Source organism: Anopheles coustani, chromosome 3 (assembly GCF_943734705.1).
Source record: "Anopheles coustani chromosome 3, idAnoCousDA_361_x.2, whole genome shotgun sequence".
Classification (NCBI taxonomy): domain Eukaryota; kingdom Metazoa; phylum Arthropoda; class Insecta; order Diptera; family Culicidae; genus Anopheles; species Anopheles coustani.
The window spans coordinates 3,521,967-3,540,699 of record NC_071288.1 but is presented as its reverse complement, the minus strand read 5'-3'; the positions used below and the strand labels follow the sequence as shown (position 1 = coordinate 3,540,699).

At 46.6% G+C, this 18,733-nt stretch overlaps 4 protein-coding genes across 4 annotated transcripts in view; all 4 read left to right on the top strand.

Moving 5' to 3' along the window:
• The window catches only part of LOC131260263 (hemicentin-1), a 112,763-nt gene extending 106,158 nt beyond the window's left edge, over positions 1-6,605 (top strand). Inside the window, exon 16 of the mRNA XM_058261939.1 lies at positions 5,994-6,605. Within this exon, the coding sequence (XP_058117922.1) occupies positions 5,994-6,605 (612 nt within the window). The remainder of the gene's footprint in view (positions 1-5,993) is intronic.
• A 5,935-nt stretch (positions 6,606-12,540) lies between these two features.
• Positions 12,541-13,679, top strand: LOC131272320 (V-type proton ATPase subunit G). The gene is made up of 3 exons (XM_058274009.1): positions 12,541-12,734; positions 12,945-13,045; positions 13,113-13,679. Exons 1-3 carry the CDS (start codon positions 12,653-12,655, stop codon positions 13,278-13,280), a joined length of 351 nt encoding a protein of 116 aa, XP_058129992.1. The 5' UTR covers positions 12,541-12,652; the 3' UTR covers positions 13,281-13,679.
• Positions 13,680-14,058: 379 nt separating this feature from the next.
• LOC131258908 (arrestin domain-containing protein 17-like) lies at positions 14,059-15,689 on the top strand. The gene is made up of 2 exons (XM_058260302.1): positions 14,059-14,206; positions 14,620-15,689. Exons 1-2 carry the CDS (start codon positions 14,059-14,061, stop codon positions 15,687-15,689), a joined length of 1,218 nt encoding a protein of 405 aa, XP_058116285.1.
• Positions 15,690-16,853: 1,164 nt separating this feature from the next.
• Positions 16,854-17,997, top strand: LOC131260261 (arrestin domain-containing protein 3-like). Its single transcript, XM_058261938.1, has 2 exons — positions 16,854-16,989; positions 17,063-17,997. The coding sequence occupies exons 1-2, from the start codon at positions 16,854-16,856 to the stop codon at positions 17,995-17,997; spliced, it is 1,071 nt and encodes a 356-aa protein (XP_058117921.1).
• Positions 17,998-18,733: the final 736 nt, after the last annotated feature.

Here is an 18,733-nt window from a genome sequence, read left to right as displayed (position 1 = left end):
GCTGGAACGCCTCGTATCGTTTTATGGTACTTTATAGCGCCCGGCCTGTGCCTTTAGGACATGAACCTGCCTCGAACACGGCCGAACATATCCATTACATCGGGCTGATACCGCTGACTCTCGGCACCTGACCTCCCCCACCCTCGTGGTATCTGTGATGCTGATGCAATGACGCAGCTCAAAACCCGGCAGCAGCTAAATGTCAAGTGCTGATTATAGTGCGCTCTTTCCAATGGGTTCGCGATGCCATCGACGTTCCACTTGACCATACGCGACCACTGCGCCATTTGGGACTGGATCATTGGCCTCACATTGGCTGGAGCTGGAGCAGCGAGTTTCGGCTCGAGTAATAATCGTTCCCGACCGGGCCTTCGAATGGCCCAGCTCGGTGAGCCTTGTTTTGTTTGCAACGAACCGCCAGTCTGTGCATATTTTGACCATTCGTTGTTACCAATCGTACCGCTCGCTCGGCGCTGTACGGCTCGTATGCTTTTTTTCCCACACCTGAAGCCTCTTGAGAGGCGCACCGTTACGATCTTTCATTTTATGCCCCTCCACCAAAGGCTCCCCCTTTTCCATTTTCCCCCGGAAACGGGAGGATGAATAAAATCCCCCATTTCCGATCAGCGCCGGCTGACCATTGAACAGCCAATTATGGTCCGGGAATGTATCGAGCTGGAAAGATAACCCCCGTGTATGTCGATAAACTACATCCAGCGTCCGTCGAATGCCGAACCTTCCACAGCTACCCTCTCCCCTGGGACTCTCTCTCCGGAATGCCCCAAGCCGAAGTTCATATGTTTATCTCGGGTGTAGGGAACATATATTGCACAGGTTCGCGAACGCCGGTGGAAGCTTCCCAAAGGACCCATTGACCATACCGGCGGTGGATTATAACTGCTTGCCAAGCCCTTTTCTTCGAAATCGCTCATCCATCGCCAGCGCACCGGGTGAATAGTCAGTTCAATTGCGCAACTTAAAACAAACCGATGGCCAATGTGAGATGATGTGCTTGGTTCGCAAATTCAACAAACTTTTTTTTCTTCCCCCATCCAAGCTAAGGGGCAAATTTATCAACTCCGTCATGTTCAGACGGCTACGGTGTGTTGGTAGTAGGATTAGAGTTTATTTGTTGAGCAACGACAGTGTGTCGTTCGTTCGGCAGCGTAAAAAAAGAGAAACAAATTGTAGCTAAGAGACTTCAGAAATGTAGAAACGCTCGCTTTGCGGCACGATTTCAGAAATACCGCAAAAAAAAAGAATGGCACAAAAAGTGATTTCGCGCTCGGTCGGTTGACTCCGGCACCGGGATGGAGGCGCCTGGTCGCTCTCCGGTACGAAGTGGCTGCGTACTTTTCCGTGCGCACTCTGCTCCGGGCAATCTCGCTCTCGTAAAAAAAAAGGGGTCAAGCACACAACAAATTCATCAGTTGAGTAAAAATGCAAACACCGCACAGGACAGGCCAGGCCAGGCCAGCCAGCCCGCATGCATGGCCGGGGATTGCAGTTTTCCAGTCTTGTGCAGAAACACTGCGTCACCAGCGCCGTGTCGCCGCCAGCGTATGACACGAGCACGGAACCGACTGTCAGCCCGACCACGCGCCCAAATCCTCACGACGGACACACGGACAGTCGACCATGCCGTCTTGGCTGCATTAGGAGCTCCCGTTTTTTTCCCCCTCCATTTTTCTTTCGCAACAGTCGTTTTCCACGCGCCATGTTGCCCGTTGGCTTCCGGGGATTTCGCCTTCGCCTGACACTCCTGACTAACGATGTTGATGGCTCGGTGGGAATAAAAAATAACGCCAGAAAAAGATGCGCTAAGGGGACGGGAAGAAAAAAAACAGGTTGAGAAGGACTCTTCCGTCGGACGGTAAAGGCACTCAATCGAGCAGCCGGGACGAAGGTGCATCGTTCCGGTGCACAAGAACACCTTAACCTCGGCCAAACAAGAAAGGTTCAAGGATTAGTGCCACACTCAAGGATGCCCCGGGTCGAGACGGTGTTACAGGAGCCGGTTAAAAAATCGGCAAAATACACTAAACCAACGTCGAATAACACCGGACGGTGCGGAGTTCGCTGCCAACATTGTGCCTAGGCAGTCGGGAAGCTACGGAACGAACGCTGGGAAAATAGCCACAAGACGGAAACGAAACGAGCATAACAAGATGACCCAGTTGGATAACGTTAGTTTTTTAAATGGAATCGCTCAATGTGTCGCTTGCGGGTTGCGGGGTCCGGGACCAACACCAAGTGCATCTCTCGCCATCGGTTCATACCCGGGAATACTAAGGGTTCCCTTGCTCCGTCGATTTATCGCCCATCAAATTTTCCTCCCCACCGACCCTAAACCGTTCGCAAGCCGAACCCAAAACCCTTCAATCCAATTCAGCATCGCTGTCAGATTATTTCCGCGTTTCCTCAAGCTCTCGGTCATTTTGCCGGGCATCGTCAGCGATAAGGGAAGCTCCGGTCTGATCTATTAAAAGACATTCCGGAATGAGTGCACAAACTGCACTTCACGTTGGGACGGGCGATACGCGATTTAAGAAGCAAGAAATCGTTTCCGAGAATAAGAGTTGCAGTATCCTTTACACCTTTACTGTTGCAAGTGAAGCGAAGAAATGCATCCCGAAGGCAGGAACATTTTCTCCGCCGTGTATCGTTATTTCTTACGTTACACTTTTTCTTCGTGCCGAAACTAATACGCTTGATACTTCCATGAAGCGCTCATTTGGAAAAGCGGGATAAGAACTCTCGCTGCATGCTTTTGCAGTGTAATGAAAAAAATCTTCAGGTCCGCCCGTACCGAACCATTCCTTTCAAATCCCATCCCATCTGGAAATGGTTCAAAATGACACCAATTTAAAGGAGCTTCTCGGAAAACCGAGATGCTCAATTCAAAGAATTTTTTACCCCTTTGGGTTTTACTCGTGCTTGGAAAGTATTGCAATAGCGGGAAAAAGGAGCAAACACGCAGATTTGCAAAAACGTTCAATCCATCAAGGCTTGTAAATGCAAATCGTTGCTTTTCAGGCCTTTCAATTCAATCTTAATCCCAGAATCTTATGCGCATATGAACAAAGGCAGTAAGATTTAGAAAACAACGTTCTACGGAACAGAAAAGAGCGCTTTTCCTAAGTAACAAATTTAATTAATGGTGATTGTCAAAGCTAAACCTTTTGCCACCGGCAGTAATAAGCTCCAATTAACTTGCCCATTATTAACCCAGCAGTAACATGCGACTCATTTCGAAGGTTGCCCCGAAATGAGCCCATTACATTGAGCAGGAAAAAGAAATACATGGAAAACATGCGCGCAACAAATTCGAAAGAATATATGTTTCAATTCTTAAGAACTCATTTTCCACCTCGTTTAATCCGATCCTCGAATTTGAAACAGATTTCTTTCTTAATGAAACCATCCATCCTCGGTTCGCCATTCGGTTCGGTTTCGCTCAAAAACACACCCGTTTTAATGATGTTTGTATTGTTGGGGCCTGTTTGTGGTTGGGTTTGAAAGCTGTTTGCAATGTGAAAGGTATGAAATGTGACAAAACGGCACGTCAGTAATATGTCCCAAGAACGGGGCCAGGCACATCCGGGTACTGAGCCGCAAACAAATTCCCAAACTTTGCCCAAAGGCACACGCGTGTTTTGCCACCAACCGGCCCTTCTCTCTTCGTCCCATGGCCCCTTTTTTGGTCGGAAAAGTCGGCAAGCAAGCGAACAATGTTAACTAGGCTCAACGCACGAGAGAGCGCTTTTTCCTGCAGCGTTGCTATCGTTCCGAAACCGTGTCGACGGAATGCCATGTTGTTTTGCGTGGCCGAGGCCAGTTGGCATCGGTCTGTCAGATCGCAAATCATGATGCACCGTATCGGCTCGAGCACCTTCTGTCCTGCCACCCCGAGGGTCCCTCCCGATAAGGACGCACGGGACGAAACGACTTTCGGACTTTGCTCTGCCACGGGGACACGGACGACTCCCCAGTGTGTCAACAGCTTGACAAAAGGGCCCACACTCACACACACTCACACACACGCGAGCGACCGGGTGCTCTTACGCATCAGCGCACCGGAGTCCGACACCGTTTGCGGTTGCAGGCGAGGTGGAAAAACAAAGAACCACTCCCCGCCCCGCAGTGGTGAAATCGGGAAATTTCTCGGCAAAGTGCCGGGCACGTACCGTGCCCGGGACCGAACGCTGCTGGCCTGTGCCTGCATTCCAAACAACATGCCATACCGAATTGTAACGCAACCGGATCGAATGCGATAATGCACTCCGCGATGGACTTTTCGGGCATCGGAATGCATCCAGCGAACGGCACGAAGGACCATTCCTCATGGTCTTATCGTGGCCAGTGATGACTGCCGCAAGCCCTATCGGACCCACCTCTCCTCCTTCAACCCCCCTCCCTTCTCCTTGGGACTGACCGACTTTGACTTGCATAGTTTGTTGCATTTGTGTCATTCTGTAAATGCCACCTGACAACGTCGCGCGTTGGCAAATGCGGCGGCAGTCGTGCAGAAGAATGCTCCTGCGAAAAAGAAAAAGATGCCTAAGGATACATTTGCCCAGTCCCTAGGCACACACACACATGGCTGGTGGATTTATGGTGATCGACGCGTTCACCTCTAGCGTCCGGTGCCAACGATTTTGCGGTCCCTGCAGCAAAAGTAACGAATCACGTTGGATCTATCGCCCGCGTATGGCCAAACCGGAAGCGGAACTTTTTTCCCGAATGAACTAACCGGACCGGATGGTTTTTGCCACCACCGATAGGACACTTTTGAACACGCGCCACCGGAGGGCTTGGTTGGACGCAACTTCGTGAAGCCAAAATTGCCAACTAAACAGGTAACGACGCCGTGACGGGGACGAAATAAATGTCCCACCAAACAGGCGAGTCATCAATCCAATCAAAAAGCCATATAAACGATGGCCACCGCGAGGCCGAGCGAAGGGAATTTGGACGCAGCTTCACCGTCGAACTGTGTCCACGTAGCTGGGGATTGATCAAAGCTCCAAAGCGTTGGTTTCCCTTTGGACAACAACAGAACCGGTTGTTTTGAACGGGGAAGGCACATTAAAGACTACAGGGTGAATATAAATCAACCTCTCTTTAGCCGAGCTATGATTGAGCTATTTTCGGAAAACTCGCAAAAAAAGCAGTGGAGAAACTGCAAGATAAAGATTGATGGGAAAATAATACTGTATATAACACGATTTACATCGATACAGGGGAAAGTTTCAACCATTAAGGATATAATTCTTGTCGTATAAGAGACATTTGCAGTCACAAAAAGAAAAATGATAAACAGCTAGGGAAATGTTGCAAATTCCCTGGGTATATTTGCAATCGGGTAAGATAACTGTCTTTCTCACAAAAGTTACCAGATTTTATCCGTGAATTATGCCTCCATAGATAATAAAATGTTTGGAAATTGTAGACATTGTATTTGATTACAATACCGAAAAATATTCTGTAACTATTTACCATCGAATATTTAGACCGTTCGCAGAACGTTCTGTCAAGCAACGGATTCGAGGTCGTAAACTTAAAGTGACACGTCGATGTGAGGTTGACAGCTTGTTCACCTAACCGATTACCAAACTCCCCACAGGCTTTGCACGATTCCCCTAGCTCTTTGACATATCCCATAAAATGATAGAAAAATTATCTTCAACGATTGCAAATTACCGCTTAAGTATTAGTAAAGTTAATTTTTCCTCTACCGGTTGAAACGTTCCTTTATATGGATCGAAGGTCTGTTAATAATTTCAACGATGAACTTCACAGTTTCTACTGCCATTTAATTGTAATTCTGATCAAATCGAAAGCTTCCTTTGAAGGGCTGTCATTTTTTTTGTTTGGGTTCGCATTTTTCCTTCCATCTCTTTTTACACAAACCAGTTTAATATTTGAGAACTAACCAAATTTTCTGTTTTCCAATGACCTCGCCTCTCTTCTCTCGCTTCGGGAATGCACAGTCAGCTAATGAAGTTCACTACGCCGAGCTGGCCCTAGCCATTCCACACGATGACAATAGCGGTAAGAACCATCTGAACAACCACCTCAACAAGCTGCCCCCGCCGCCAGCCTACAACTACTTCGACGAGCCGACGATCTACGCCCAGATAGACCACGGCGGTAGCTACAAGCCGACAACCGGCGGTCCTCCCGGCGCGCCCGGTGGTCCCTCGGCGACCGTCAGCTCCTTCCCGCTCATCTCGCCGGTGTCGCAGCATTCGCACCTGCCGCACCATCCCCACCCGCACCCGGGCAGTGGTCACTCCCCACTGACGCTTCCCTTGACGCAGCCGGACGGCACGGCAGCGGCGGCGGCGGCGGCGCACCAACAACACCAACACCACCAGCAACATCACCACGTGCAGCCACCTCCCGCGCAGCATACGCCTCACTCGCCAACGACGGCCTCGCTGCTGCAGCTCGCGCAGCCCCTGCAGCCGCCGCAGCACTCGCCCCTGCAGCTTCCGTCGCCCTCGTTGCAGCCCGGAAGCAACGGCAGTAAGCAGTATCTGCGCGAGATCGTCACCGTGCGGACGCCGCTCGCGTTTTCCCAGCAGGAAAGCTGCGTCTAAATGCGCTTCCAAATGGTTTCGAGGGGGGGAGGGATAAAGAGGGAATAAAGGTTAGGTCACAAAGAATGCGTCGGAAAAATACGGTAGGCTCCAAGCGAACACCCTTTCGATGGGGAACTCTACTCGTCTCTGCTCAAATAATCAAACACAAATTCCTTGTTCAACACACACAACCACACCCCCAACGTGGGGCGTCCTGTTAGAAGTTAGGTTAAATTTCTGTTCTTACAGTTTTAAGTTTCTCTCTCTCTCTCTCCATCTCTTCAGTTTGTTCAGTTCTGGACGACCTTTTGTGTGAGCTTCTTAATGGCACAACATTCCCCAAAGCCATCGAGCGGATCTTTGAGCAATTTCCACCATTAGTCACAACTCGTTGGTCCCCATCTGCCCGGAACGGACGCGCGAAACTAGCATCAACCATCAACGTCAACTCCCCCTCCCCCTTCCCGCTTTCCACGCCAACCCGAAAATCAACGCAAACCACAAGAGGACGGACGAGGAACTTCGATGATCGATCAAATTATTTCCACCATTTCCGGTCGTCTAACGCGCGTGTCCGTGTGTGTTTGTGTGAAGAGACCACGCTTTGCACGCGTTGCGGTTGCACAAAATAATTAATTGACAGCGATTGCTCACCAAAGCATATCAAACACCAGAAACCGCAAAACACCGACGTGGCCACAGATGCACCGGCGATGTTCAAGATGCGAAACCCATCACTCAAGCTGCATCAAAGGTGCATTTCCCGGTGTCAGAAGGAGAAAGACGATTGACTGGGGGTAGCAAAGGGGATATTCCTTTTAGCCGCTGACATTAAGCCTCGGTCGTGATGAAAACCCAAAGTTCTTGTAAGGATCCGTACACTTTTATCAAACCAAGTACTAGGACTTCAATTTCCATGTGGTACGTGACAAGACTACTGTTTGTCAGACCACAACTTTACGTGGCTTTGTATTGTGGCTCACACAGGCATAAAAATACGCTTTCCTTCAGTGATCCCGTTTTCCGATTCAGATTATGAAAAGTTCCCGACGCATTCAAGCCATCCGGTACGGGGAAAACCATGCCAAGTCCCAGGCAGGGGACAAATAACAGAGGACCGGTGGAAAATCACTATTGACAAGAATAATCATCACATTTGTAGCATTCAACGGGCGGCCAATAGTAATAATAATGTACTGTTCGACAATCGCGCGCGGACCGTCGCCAAATTATAGACTTTCCACCGGCCGCGGAAAGCGGAAGTTGGCCGGGGGGGTTGATGGTTGGGGCCCAATTGACCATTCCTGCAAACAATACCTGCCGTGTTCAACCACGTACAAACACACGCAGAGGCGGGACGGATTGTTGCGCTCGTGCGTGAGCTTTTGTGATATCCCTCCGGGCCTCCAGCACCTTCCGTGTATCGAAGTTCCATGGGATTGCGTTCCGGTGGCGCAAGATTATCATGTTTCTGTTTAATGGAAAATTTATGTAGATTTCCATCACCGTAAGCCAGCACCGATGCGGTGCGGCATTTGCAACTTCGCTCCCGTCGTGCGAGGTGAGCGAGGCTGAAGTCCTTGTTCCCGTTTGGTTGTTCGTTTTTTTTTTTTACAACACTGACCATTCCATTTAGTTCCACGGCGTTGCCCGAACGTGGGCTCTTGTATTCTTGGGGAAGTACAGCAAAATTAAGTTACACAATTGCCTATCGATAGCCAACGTTTCAGGCCACCGGAGTTGTTAATAATATTTGCCATTTGAGGTAAAATACAGTGAGTTTTCATTTTTAACGTTACATATATTTCCACAACGGTAAAGTACGATTTGGAACTTAGAATTATTTTAGAATTTCTGAGAATTATTCCGCAGAAAGATAATTATGTTTTTCTTAGATATATCTGCAGTGAAAATACGTATCTTAAACTTTTGTTCTGGAAGTTCAGAAAACACCCATTTTAAAATAAGCTTTCCGTAATCCTTCTTCGTATGGACCTTAATATAATAGTCACATTATATATATCCGGGTCAAAAAAGTCAAATCAAACGCCAATATAAACGTGAGAGTATAAAAGGGGCCCGTTTATGGCGCACATAATGCTAGATGATGATTACGAAATTTCACCAGTTGAATTGCTCATTCGTAGCACAAATAAGCAACAGTAAGTGCATCCGGAGTGAGAAATGGCTGACATCGTTCCCTTAACGCTCGCCGGCACGGCAGAGCAGAGGAAACGTGGCCACAATAAAACTGTCCACTCATTGGTCAGAGAACACTGAGTCATGGTCGGTTTTGGGTAAGGTCCGGTTGGTGTTCCCTATCGGGCCTCCCCCCTAATCGGTGGGCTTAGTAATTTATCATTCTGCTGTCCCTTTAGCTGCTTCTGGTCAAACCATGAGCAACCATTCTCATTTGGGTGAATATTTCCCATGGTTCGATTAAACGGGTTCATTTTAAGATTATTTAGAAAGCCTTCCGGTGCTGTTAAAGATGCTTTTCGTTTGACAGCCAAAAAAGGCAAGTGATAATTTCTGCATTCATACATTATACTTATGTTGTTGACTCGTTTTCTGTGTACTTCAAAGGCACAAGAATCATCACTAAAAGCGTATAAAAATTAATGGTAATGAAACGAGGCTAACAGTATCAGCATCGGATGCAGGAAAACAAAATTATCGTTAAAGTCATACGCAAAAGTGGGGACGCTGGACGCCTCAGCACACAAAAAACCAACTCGCAATGTTGCACGAACGTCCCGAAGCCAACGGAGGGAAAACGGAGGGAGACGTCGATTATGGGTAGGGAAATAAAAAAAAACTTTAAAAAACAAATTCAGCAACGCACAAATGCACTCTAAGCCATTGGCGTGGAAGGGTCTCGCACCGTTGGGAAAAACAATTTAATTTTCCCAGCCCTTCAGGGGCAAGTGGGTGGAGTTGCCGTGGCTTATGTTGGCCTCTCTCTCTCTCTCTCTCTCTCTCTCTCTCTCTCTCAGACGCATATCATCATTCTGCGGCCCATTTTCGCTCCGCAGTACCCCTTGGTTCGTGTGTTTGTGCTTTTTGATTTTCATTTATGAACCGAGAGTGGCAACATAATTCCCAAACTATAAATGAAAACAGAAGGACACACAAAAAAATATATGCACTCACACACTTCTAACATAACACAGTTCCCGCAAATAAAAACAACATCCCAAAGGGGACTGTCGTATTGAAATACTGCAAGAGAAAAAACAAGCTCTCCATAGAAATTTGGTCAACGTTGCGCAATACATAAGGACTTCATTCGGCACTCTCTGTCATGAAAAAAATCATCACTTGGTGAGGGTGGAGGTGAAGCAGGTTGGGGTGTGGAAATCCGGGATCGGGAGGCCCATATTTTCTGCCATTTTATCGACTTCCGCTGGTTCGGTGTATTAAAATTAATAATTAATTTAAACAACGCGCCACTGAAGCTTCTTCAGTTGTTTTTGCTTCATTCGATCTTTCGTTTTTCCATTTACCTTTTTCTCTCCACTGGTTGTGTTTTTATTTTGATGTTTTCATTTATTAATACACACAGCAACATCGCTATTTGCAGACATAGATTCAAATTCGCGAACGTCCACATAGAGAAACTTTCTACAGGTGCAACTGATCGAAAGATATCGAACAAAAATGGAGAAATATCCACACGAAACATCAAACGAGAACAAATGATGTGCAGTTTGAAACGAACAGCCCTACCCGAAGGAAGGAAACAAATATAACAACAAAAAAAGAGTATTATGAACAAATCTTCATGGCACTTCTATGGTTAAATTAAGTAAACTCGCTCCACAATTCTACGAGTGAGCAAAGAACTGACCTTTCAATTTCCACACATTCCAAGAAGGAACATAAGCACATAACTACGTGTATTAGTCAGGCAGATACACACAATTCCGAAATATTTAAACATAAGAAACACAACACTCCATAAAAAAACACACACACCCACAACAGTGAATCGAATCGGGTCGTTGTAAAATTATGCGAACAGGAGAAAACGGATAACACGATTCAAAATTAGAAACCTTCATCACCGTTGTTAGGATTAGCGTAATTTTGTACATAAGAAGACAAGCATAACAATAACACCTACAGATCACGCGAAGGACGGAAATGAAGCGATAACGAATGAAAGGGAATTGGTCAGTGAACACTTTTTTCTACCGTAGCATAAGAAAGCAATCAAACGAAGAAGGCGAAACGAAAGGAACGTTAGGATTGGGGCAACAGGGGATGTCCTCCTTTTCGGGTATTATTTGAAACAAACAATTTGGCGGTTGCAACAACTACAAACTGTTTTTTGGTTAACGAACACACGCAAAACACACACACTTTAGGGTAGAACTTAATCCAATTATCTATACTGTAAATAATAGAAACGTATTACACAAACACACACCATGTGCAAACCCGTCTATCAAGTGAAATTCGGACGATTCGGCACGATGATCGGTTCGATCGGACGGCTCAAACTATACTTGGGTTCCTGTTTGCAATCATTCTCTATTCTATGGCCAGTTTCAACGTACTCAAGCAAAACAAAGTCAAAAAATCACTCCCTTTCCAAATAAGAGGATCGATTGACGCAACAAAACAAAACATACCAACTAACGTTGTAAATAGTTATACATACTAGCGTGTAAGCGACACACTCACAACGGAAAGGGCAGAAGAAAGTAATAGAAAGAGTAAAGAATCTTACCGGCAACCGGGATGGACCGAACAGGAAACCATAGACGTGGGGGACCTTTGAGTAGCCGGCCAGAGTTGTAAACTTCCGGCCCGCGCAATCCGCCGCTTCGTTTGCAATTTCCTGTTCCGTCGCCTCGTTTTTCTATTTAAAGTTCTATAGGCAATACGATTCCGAACAAAAACAAAAAAATATTACACGGGCTAGCAGCTGTTGACGCGTGTCACCAACTGCAGGATACAGTTACAGTTTCTTTGAGACTTTTTAACTACTAGTTTAATTTGTACAGAGACAGGGCGAGACAAAAATACGAGAGTGAAACACCTAAAGAGAAAGAAACGGAGCAGATAAAATAAGTGAATTGTTGAACGTCGGAAAGGTCGGTTAAAATAAAGACATTTTTTCTAAATTGTGAATCTAAATTGTTTATCGTGGGGATAAGGCTGGGTTTTTTTTAGTGACGAAAAATTCATAATCACACGTGTAACGTACGTTACCTGGATTTGAAAATATAACAACCTTGATTCATCTTGCCATTCAAGATAGTTAGAAGCTAAAAGGTACGTATTCACCTTGGTTATCGATGGAGCTTTTGACGTTTCAAATGCACTTCATGAGACTTCGGTCTAGCAATAATACACTGTTTTCAGGGCCAATTCGTCGGCATCAAGCTGCTCTTTGTTGGTAGTATGCAGTCAAATGCACGCGCACGGTTTTTGTTTGGTTTCGTTAGGAAGCACTTTGGGTTTGTTAAGTTTAACTTTGCCATTATCGGTAGCAACATTGGCGCGACAACAACGCGACATTTTCTCGTCGCGTCAATGTTGCTACCGATAATGGCAAAGTTAAACTTAATAAACCCAAACTGGTTCCTAACGATGCCAAACAAAAACCTTGCGCGTGCAATTCACTGCCTACTACCAACAAAGAGCAGCTTGATGCCGACGAATTGGCCCTGAAAACAGTGTAAGTAGAAACGAAAAATATTTGACAATCGGTAAAATTAAACAGTAAATTTTTGTTATGCCCAGCATTACTAATCAAGAAAATGTTTATTGACATGAAAAAAACATTTCCCGGGCTTCAACTACTTTCTAAACAACAAAGACGTGAGAAATGAAAAACCCCAAATGGTTTGACGTTTCCTTTTCTGAAACAAATTGTCGTAGACCACGGACTCAGCGCTGATTACGAGACACAGACGTCAGCTGATCTAGTCCGGATCGTCAAGCAAATCAACTCGTGACTTCAAAGCAGTCGGACGCATCGATTCAGTGCAGCGTGCGCTCTCGTTTTCCTCAGTTCGTCGGTTTCAGTTCGCTTCGGGAAGACCACTTCTGCGATGGCCAGCAACACCCAAGGAATCCAGCAGCTTCTGGCCGCGGAAAAGAAGGCCGCCGATAAGGTTGGCGAGGCGCGCAAACGTAAGTTTTCGTAGAGGATTGTTCCTCGGCAATTGACACCTTCGACGACGGTTGGTGCGCTGTGAAAAAAGCGAACTGGTCACATGACCCCGTGGTTCGTCGCGGCGGGAGCGTTTGATGCATTTTCGATTGCTTAAACGAAATTTGATAGTAAAAACCTTTTCATACTTGTTTGAGCGATTAGTAAATAAGGATTTTCATATTTTTTAGGCAAGGCACGTCGTCTAAAGCAGGCCAAGGACGAGGCCACAGAGGAAATTGAAAAGTACCGTGCCGAGCGGGAGCGCACCTTCAAGGAGTTCGAAGCCAAGGTACGCGACCCCAAGCGTGGGAGTGGCTCTGAATAAGAAACTAAAAATCTTTTTCCCTTTACCATAGCACGTTGGATCCCGTGAAGGCGTTTCGAACAAGATCGATGCCGATACTCGTGTTCGCATCGACGACATGAACCGTGCTCTGAGCACCCACAAGGAACCGGTCATCATGGACGTGCTATCGTTCGTGTACGCCATCAAGACGGAGGTGCACAAGAACTACCGCCAATAGAGCGGTCAAGTGGTTAAGATGCGTCTACAAGATCCCGATCCCAGCTTTCGAAAGATCCAACCCAAACTATCCACCATGGGTCGAGTTGATTTTCACACACGAACATTCCTCTTCCGACGAACAAACCTGCATATGGTGTTCCCCAGTGCAGTACAATCACTTCTTCCAATTTATTTCATCCCCCCCTTCACAATTGATAACGTGTGCTGGAACGTATCTTGACTGTATCTTCCAGTAACCTTTCGTCGAAGACTTCCTTTTTTGTTTTATGTATGTATCCTCCCAGCAGTGGAATGGAGTTTTAAAATCAAATAGTATTTTAATTTGCTAAACATAAGATTATGTAAAAAGGAAACGCTCTAGGTTATACTTAATAAAGTAAGTGTTAAACAAAAAAAAACAATCTGCGCGGCGTTATCACCGAACTTGTGTTATCTTTCCGTGCCATTCGTTGTCTCAAGGTGTTAGAAAGGACTGGAACACACCAACACGAGCGTCAAATGATTCAGACATCGACTGCAAGCTACATAATCGAACCAATCTGATAACGGTGTCTAATCTGCATCGTTACCTATCTTGAACCATTTTTGGTTGATTTATCTTAATTGTAACTCATGATACAAACACCTTATCGAATCCACTGCCGAAAAAATGCCCTCAAGGTGTTTCATTACCGAAGCTTCGATTCGTCAGTACGCGCTACGAACGGACGAAGGAAAGGTCGAGTGTGTTGAGCTTGCTGATTTTTTTTTTAGCTACTTCTTAAATCATCCCTAGCATGGGCAAGGATAAGACGAAGAATAAGTCCTCCAAACACATCAAGTGCGACGTGCAGTTTGACGACAATCCGCAAGGAATTTTCCGAGCGGGGGACACCGTTAGCGGAACTATAGAAATACAATTGGAGAAGCCGAAGAAATTTCGAGGTAAGTAAATATTTTAGTGAAAACCAACTCAATAAATATTTCATGGTGAAGTATTGTAATTTTCCAAACATTAAAGACCCATTTTTTTATTGAAGAGAGTAAGTAACAAAAAGCATTTTATTAAACTAGTTTGTTTCATACCAAAACTAACTCAAAAATGAATGAAAATAGATCAAGATTGTTCAGTAAAATTTTGACATAAATTTGCATAAATGTGTTTGATTCGGTTCGAGGTGTGTTGACCCTAATCTGTTCACCTTATCATCGAGACCGAACCATGACACATCAATCCAAGGGGCGCTTCGATTTTATCGACACAATTGGGAAAGCAATACCGCTGGTGACTCATCTGAGTCTCAAGATACTGCATACACTTGTCGTAGTAATGAAAACAATTCTTCTTCACTTTGTAGGGATTGCACTACGAATAAATGGGTTTGCTTCGACATCCTGGAACGCGAAGGTCAAAGACACCAACGACAAGGACAAGACGAAAAACAAGAAGACAAACTTTAATGGGCGCGAAGATTACTTCGGGAGTATAACGTACTTCGTGGGATCGGACGTCGGGAACCCGCTGGAGGTTCCGGCCGGCGTTCACCGGTACCCGTTTTCGTGTGTCATTCCTCAAACCGCACCCTCGTCGAAGGAGGGCAAGTATGGGCACATCCGCTATGTAGTGAAAGTGTCACTCGAACGACCCTGGAAGTACGATCACGTGTTCCAGGCGCCGTTCCTGGTGAAAAGCCACGCGGATTTGAGTGTCGCCCAGGATCGAATGCTGCTGCCCACCAAGGCGGAAATCGTGCAGTCATTCTACTTCGGATTGACTGATCCACTGATCGTGACGGCGTCGACCCCTCGCACCGGGTATGCCCCAGGTGAAGTGATCGAGGTGGCTATCCACGTGAACAACCAAAGTAGCGTCGATGTGCGAGGGATCACGATCAAGTTCCAGCGCATCGACACCTTCATCAGTCAGGTTCCGGTCGTACAGCAACACCTCGAGCACACGGTGATGGAGGAGCGAACCATCGGCAGGGTGGCCCGACGCAGCGACGCCGTCTTCGAGGAGAACATCCTGATCGGATCCACCGTTCCCTCCGACGACGAGCGATGCAAAATTATCCAAACCCGCTACGAGGTGGAACTCCTCGTACGTCCGGTGCGATCGAGGAAGAAGATGATACTCACCCTACCGCTCGTGATCGGTTCCGTGGGGCTTCCGAGCACCCTTTACCCTATGCAGATGTTGGCCAAAGAGCGGGCGGCCCTAGGGATGGATGAGCCGACTGGAGTCGAAGGAACGCTTCCTCCGGATTCACCACCTCCTTATCCAGACGACAGTCAGCCATCGACTTCGAGGGCTTTTCAGGCAGAAAACTCAACCGCCACGGCTCCCTTACCCGAGGATGCCAAAGAGCACGAGTTCGAAAAGGGCTCGGAACCGTACACTCCACGAGATTTCGATGAAAACGAATGAGAATTGAGGGGTGCTGAGGAATGCCTTAACTAACTGATGTACATAATTTTTCTTGTAAAAAAGGTAGAGGAAATAAAAGAGGAAAACTCACTGTAACTGCTTAAAAAGAGGGCCTTCCATGAAACTGACCTGTCACAATATCCGGAGCGCGACTCCACCGTGACGATGCGCATGATCGCCGGCGATGCGCCAACGTCGATGACGTTCTGTTGGCGTGCGCACACAACACCATCATGAAACGCAGCGAAAAACGTAAAATTAAAACAACAATTTCTTTGGGCCTACGCAAATAAACACCACCACCTCCTTGGCGGCCTTTGCAATGGTCTGCGTGCGCAAGAAAAGAGAGAATCTTGCGTCTTCAAGACACACGCGACGATCGCTCGCGTACAGAACGTGGATCCAGCGAGTCAGTAAGAGGTTCGCGCTGGTCCGCACAAGACGGTGCATGAATATTTTTAGTCTTGGGAGGGTTCGTACTCTCGCTCGAATGGCCTACTCCCTCCAACTCCCACCTCCTGCAGACGTAGAACGTCGAGTCGTCTTGTCGGTTCGTGAATAGTTGATCTGTGAACCTGGGAAACGGGAAGAGTTGTGTCTCTTTGTGTTTCGTACGACCGTGGCGTTTGTTGTTGCCGTCCGTCCAAAAACAGTCTGTGATAGAAATAAGGTGAAAAGTTGACCCTCAAACACTCCCAGAGCTCTCTCTCTCTCTCCCTCTCTGCCTCTCTACTTTATGCTGTGTGTCGGAAAATCCCATCGGATCTGAGTACGATCCGCGCAGATTGGATGATGCATCATAAGATCGATTAATGAGTCCCACCCAAGGCAGTGAAGTCGGCGGAAGCGAAGTCCAGCAGCGAGTGAGTAATGGCACAAATATGAACCGGCTGGCATGGTATTGAACCTTTCGGCACTACGCATCTCGGAAGAGGCGTACGTTTTGCGTACCGTTTTTCGACAGCGCTTCACTTTATCTAACGACCGCGAAAACCGTTAAGTCATCTTTATCCCGCCATAGATAAACGTGCCTGAATCGGAAAGCGTTATCACTTTATCGAACGGGCCTTTTTTGCGGAGTGAAAAACATTTTATCCCCATTATTTCGCCACGGCTCAATCAAGCACCAGTCGTCAGTTCGTGAGTTCGGTTTGCGGCTCAAAGATGCCCAAAGAAAAGACATCCAAGCATGTCAAGTGCGACATTATTTTTGATAACAATTCGAGTGGAATTTTCACGGCCGGCGATCATGTCGCGGGGACAATCGAGCTTCATCTCACCAAAATAAAAAAAGTCCGAGGTAAGCAAAGGGTTTTCATTGAATGTGATGTGAGCTAATCGATTATTTACACCGTAATCCTCTTGTGACACAGGTGTCTGCCTGCTTATCTCCGGATATTCATCGGTGTTCTGGGAGGCGAAGGTTCCGGATGGGCCGAAAAATAAAAAAGTCAAAGCTCAGTTCAAAGGCCGCGAGGATTTCATCAAGCAAAAGCTGTACCTGGCGGGATCGGAAAATGGTGCCGGCATTCAGCTACCGCCCAACGCTATCCGGTACAAGTTCGACTTTGCCATTCCACCGTCGGCCCCGACCTCAATGGAGGGAAAGTACGGCCACGTTCGGTACCTTCTGCAGGTGACGCTTGAAAGACCGTGGAAGTTTGATCACAAGTTCCAGAAACCGTTCACCGTGACGTGCGAGGCGGACCTGAACAAGAACAACGAGGTACTCTGCATACCGACCAAGGCGGAGGATATGCTGACGTTCTACTGTGGCTTCTGCCGTTCGCGCCCGTTGATGGTTTCGGCCACCACTCTCAAGTCAGGTTACGCCCCGGGGGAAACGATCGAACTGGAGCTGTTTGTACAGAACTCGAGCAAGGTGGCGGTCAGCGAGATCGAGATTAAATTCCGCAAAGTGCTGACGTTCACCAGCCAAACGCGCACCATCGGTCAAACGCAGATTCCGGCGGAGGAGAAAAATATCCAGCACGAGGTGCTTGAGGTGCGCAAAATACCGACGATCGAGGGTGAGAACGATGCGCGGTTTGTGGAAAACTTTGTCGTCGGCCCGGTACCTTCCTCCGAGACGACGCACAGCCGCATCGTGCACGTGTCCTACGAGCTGGCCATCGTCGTTAAGCCCCAGGCTTCTACCAAGCGCATGAAACTAACCATCCCGATCACCATTGGCAAGATCCCGCTTGCAGGATCCGCAATGCCCTACTCGGTATCGGGAGGCATTCAAAAGTTGACCAGTTCCCTCGCTGCACAAGACTGCAGTGCCCCACCAGCGTACGAAGAATAGTCCTTGAGCAAATGGATAACACTATGGCGAATGGATAACTTGTGATAGCTTTAGAGAACAAAAAAAAAAAAAAAATGTGACACGTGCTAGTGATTATAGATTTTAGCGCTCGAACCATTGAAGAAGCATATTTTGAGCAAAACTATTTTAATCGTAGGTTCTAAGCGTGCGTTTTTGAAAGTTGTATTATGACACGAATATATTCTTATTTTATCTAAAGTATTGTAAGGTTTTAAAGGTTGTATTATTTTGATCAGGCTTGATCCATTTGAATTTGAATCGATTACCGTTTTTGTGTGGTATTTAAAATTTTGAAATTGGTATTAGATGGCTTTGGAGTGAAAAATATAAATTAATTTATTAAAAACAAACAGTCAGTATAAAAATGCATATCCGATTTAATGAACCACTGTGCTAAATCGACCTACTGTCGGCATGTCGAGTGACGTACACGTCGACATAAGGATTGTACTTGACAAGTTGATTAGCTCAAAGTCGATGGAGTATACCAGGCTACGTCAAAGCCGCGTAATGTGGAAAATGTGAAGATAATTTTCACAACTGATTGTCAAAGCTAGAATTTACTGAGAGAAGTCCTTTGCTTTTTACAACCTTTTCTATGCATCGCATTCTATGAATGATTATTTTACATTAACAACGAGCGTTTGGCAGAAGTGTGCTGTCGCAACACAATATTTTATCGGAAGTCACAGTGTTGTTCGGTAGTGTTTCTGTT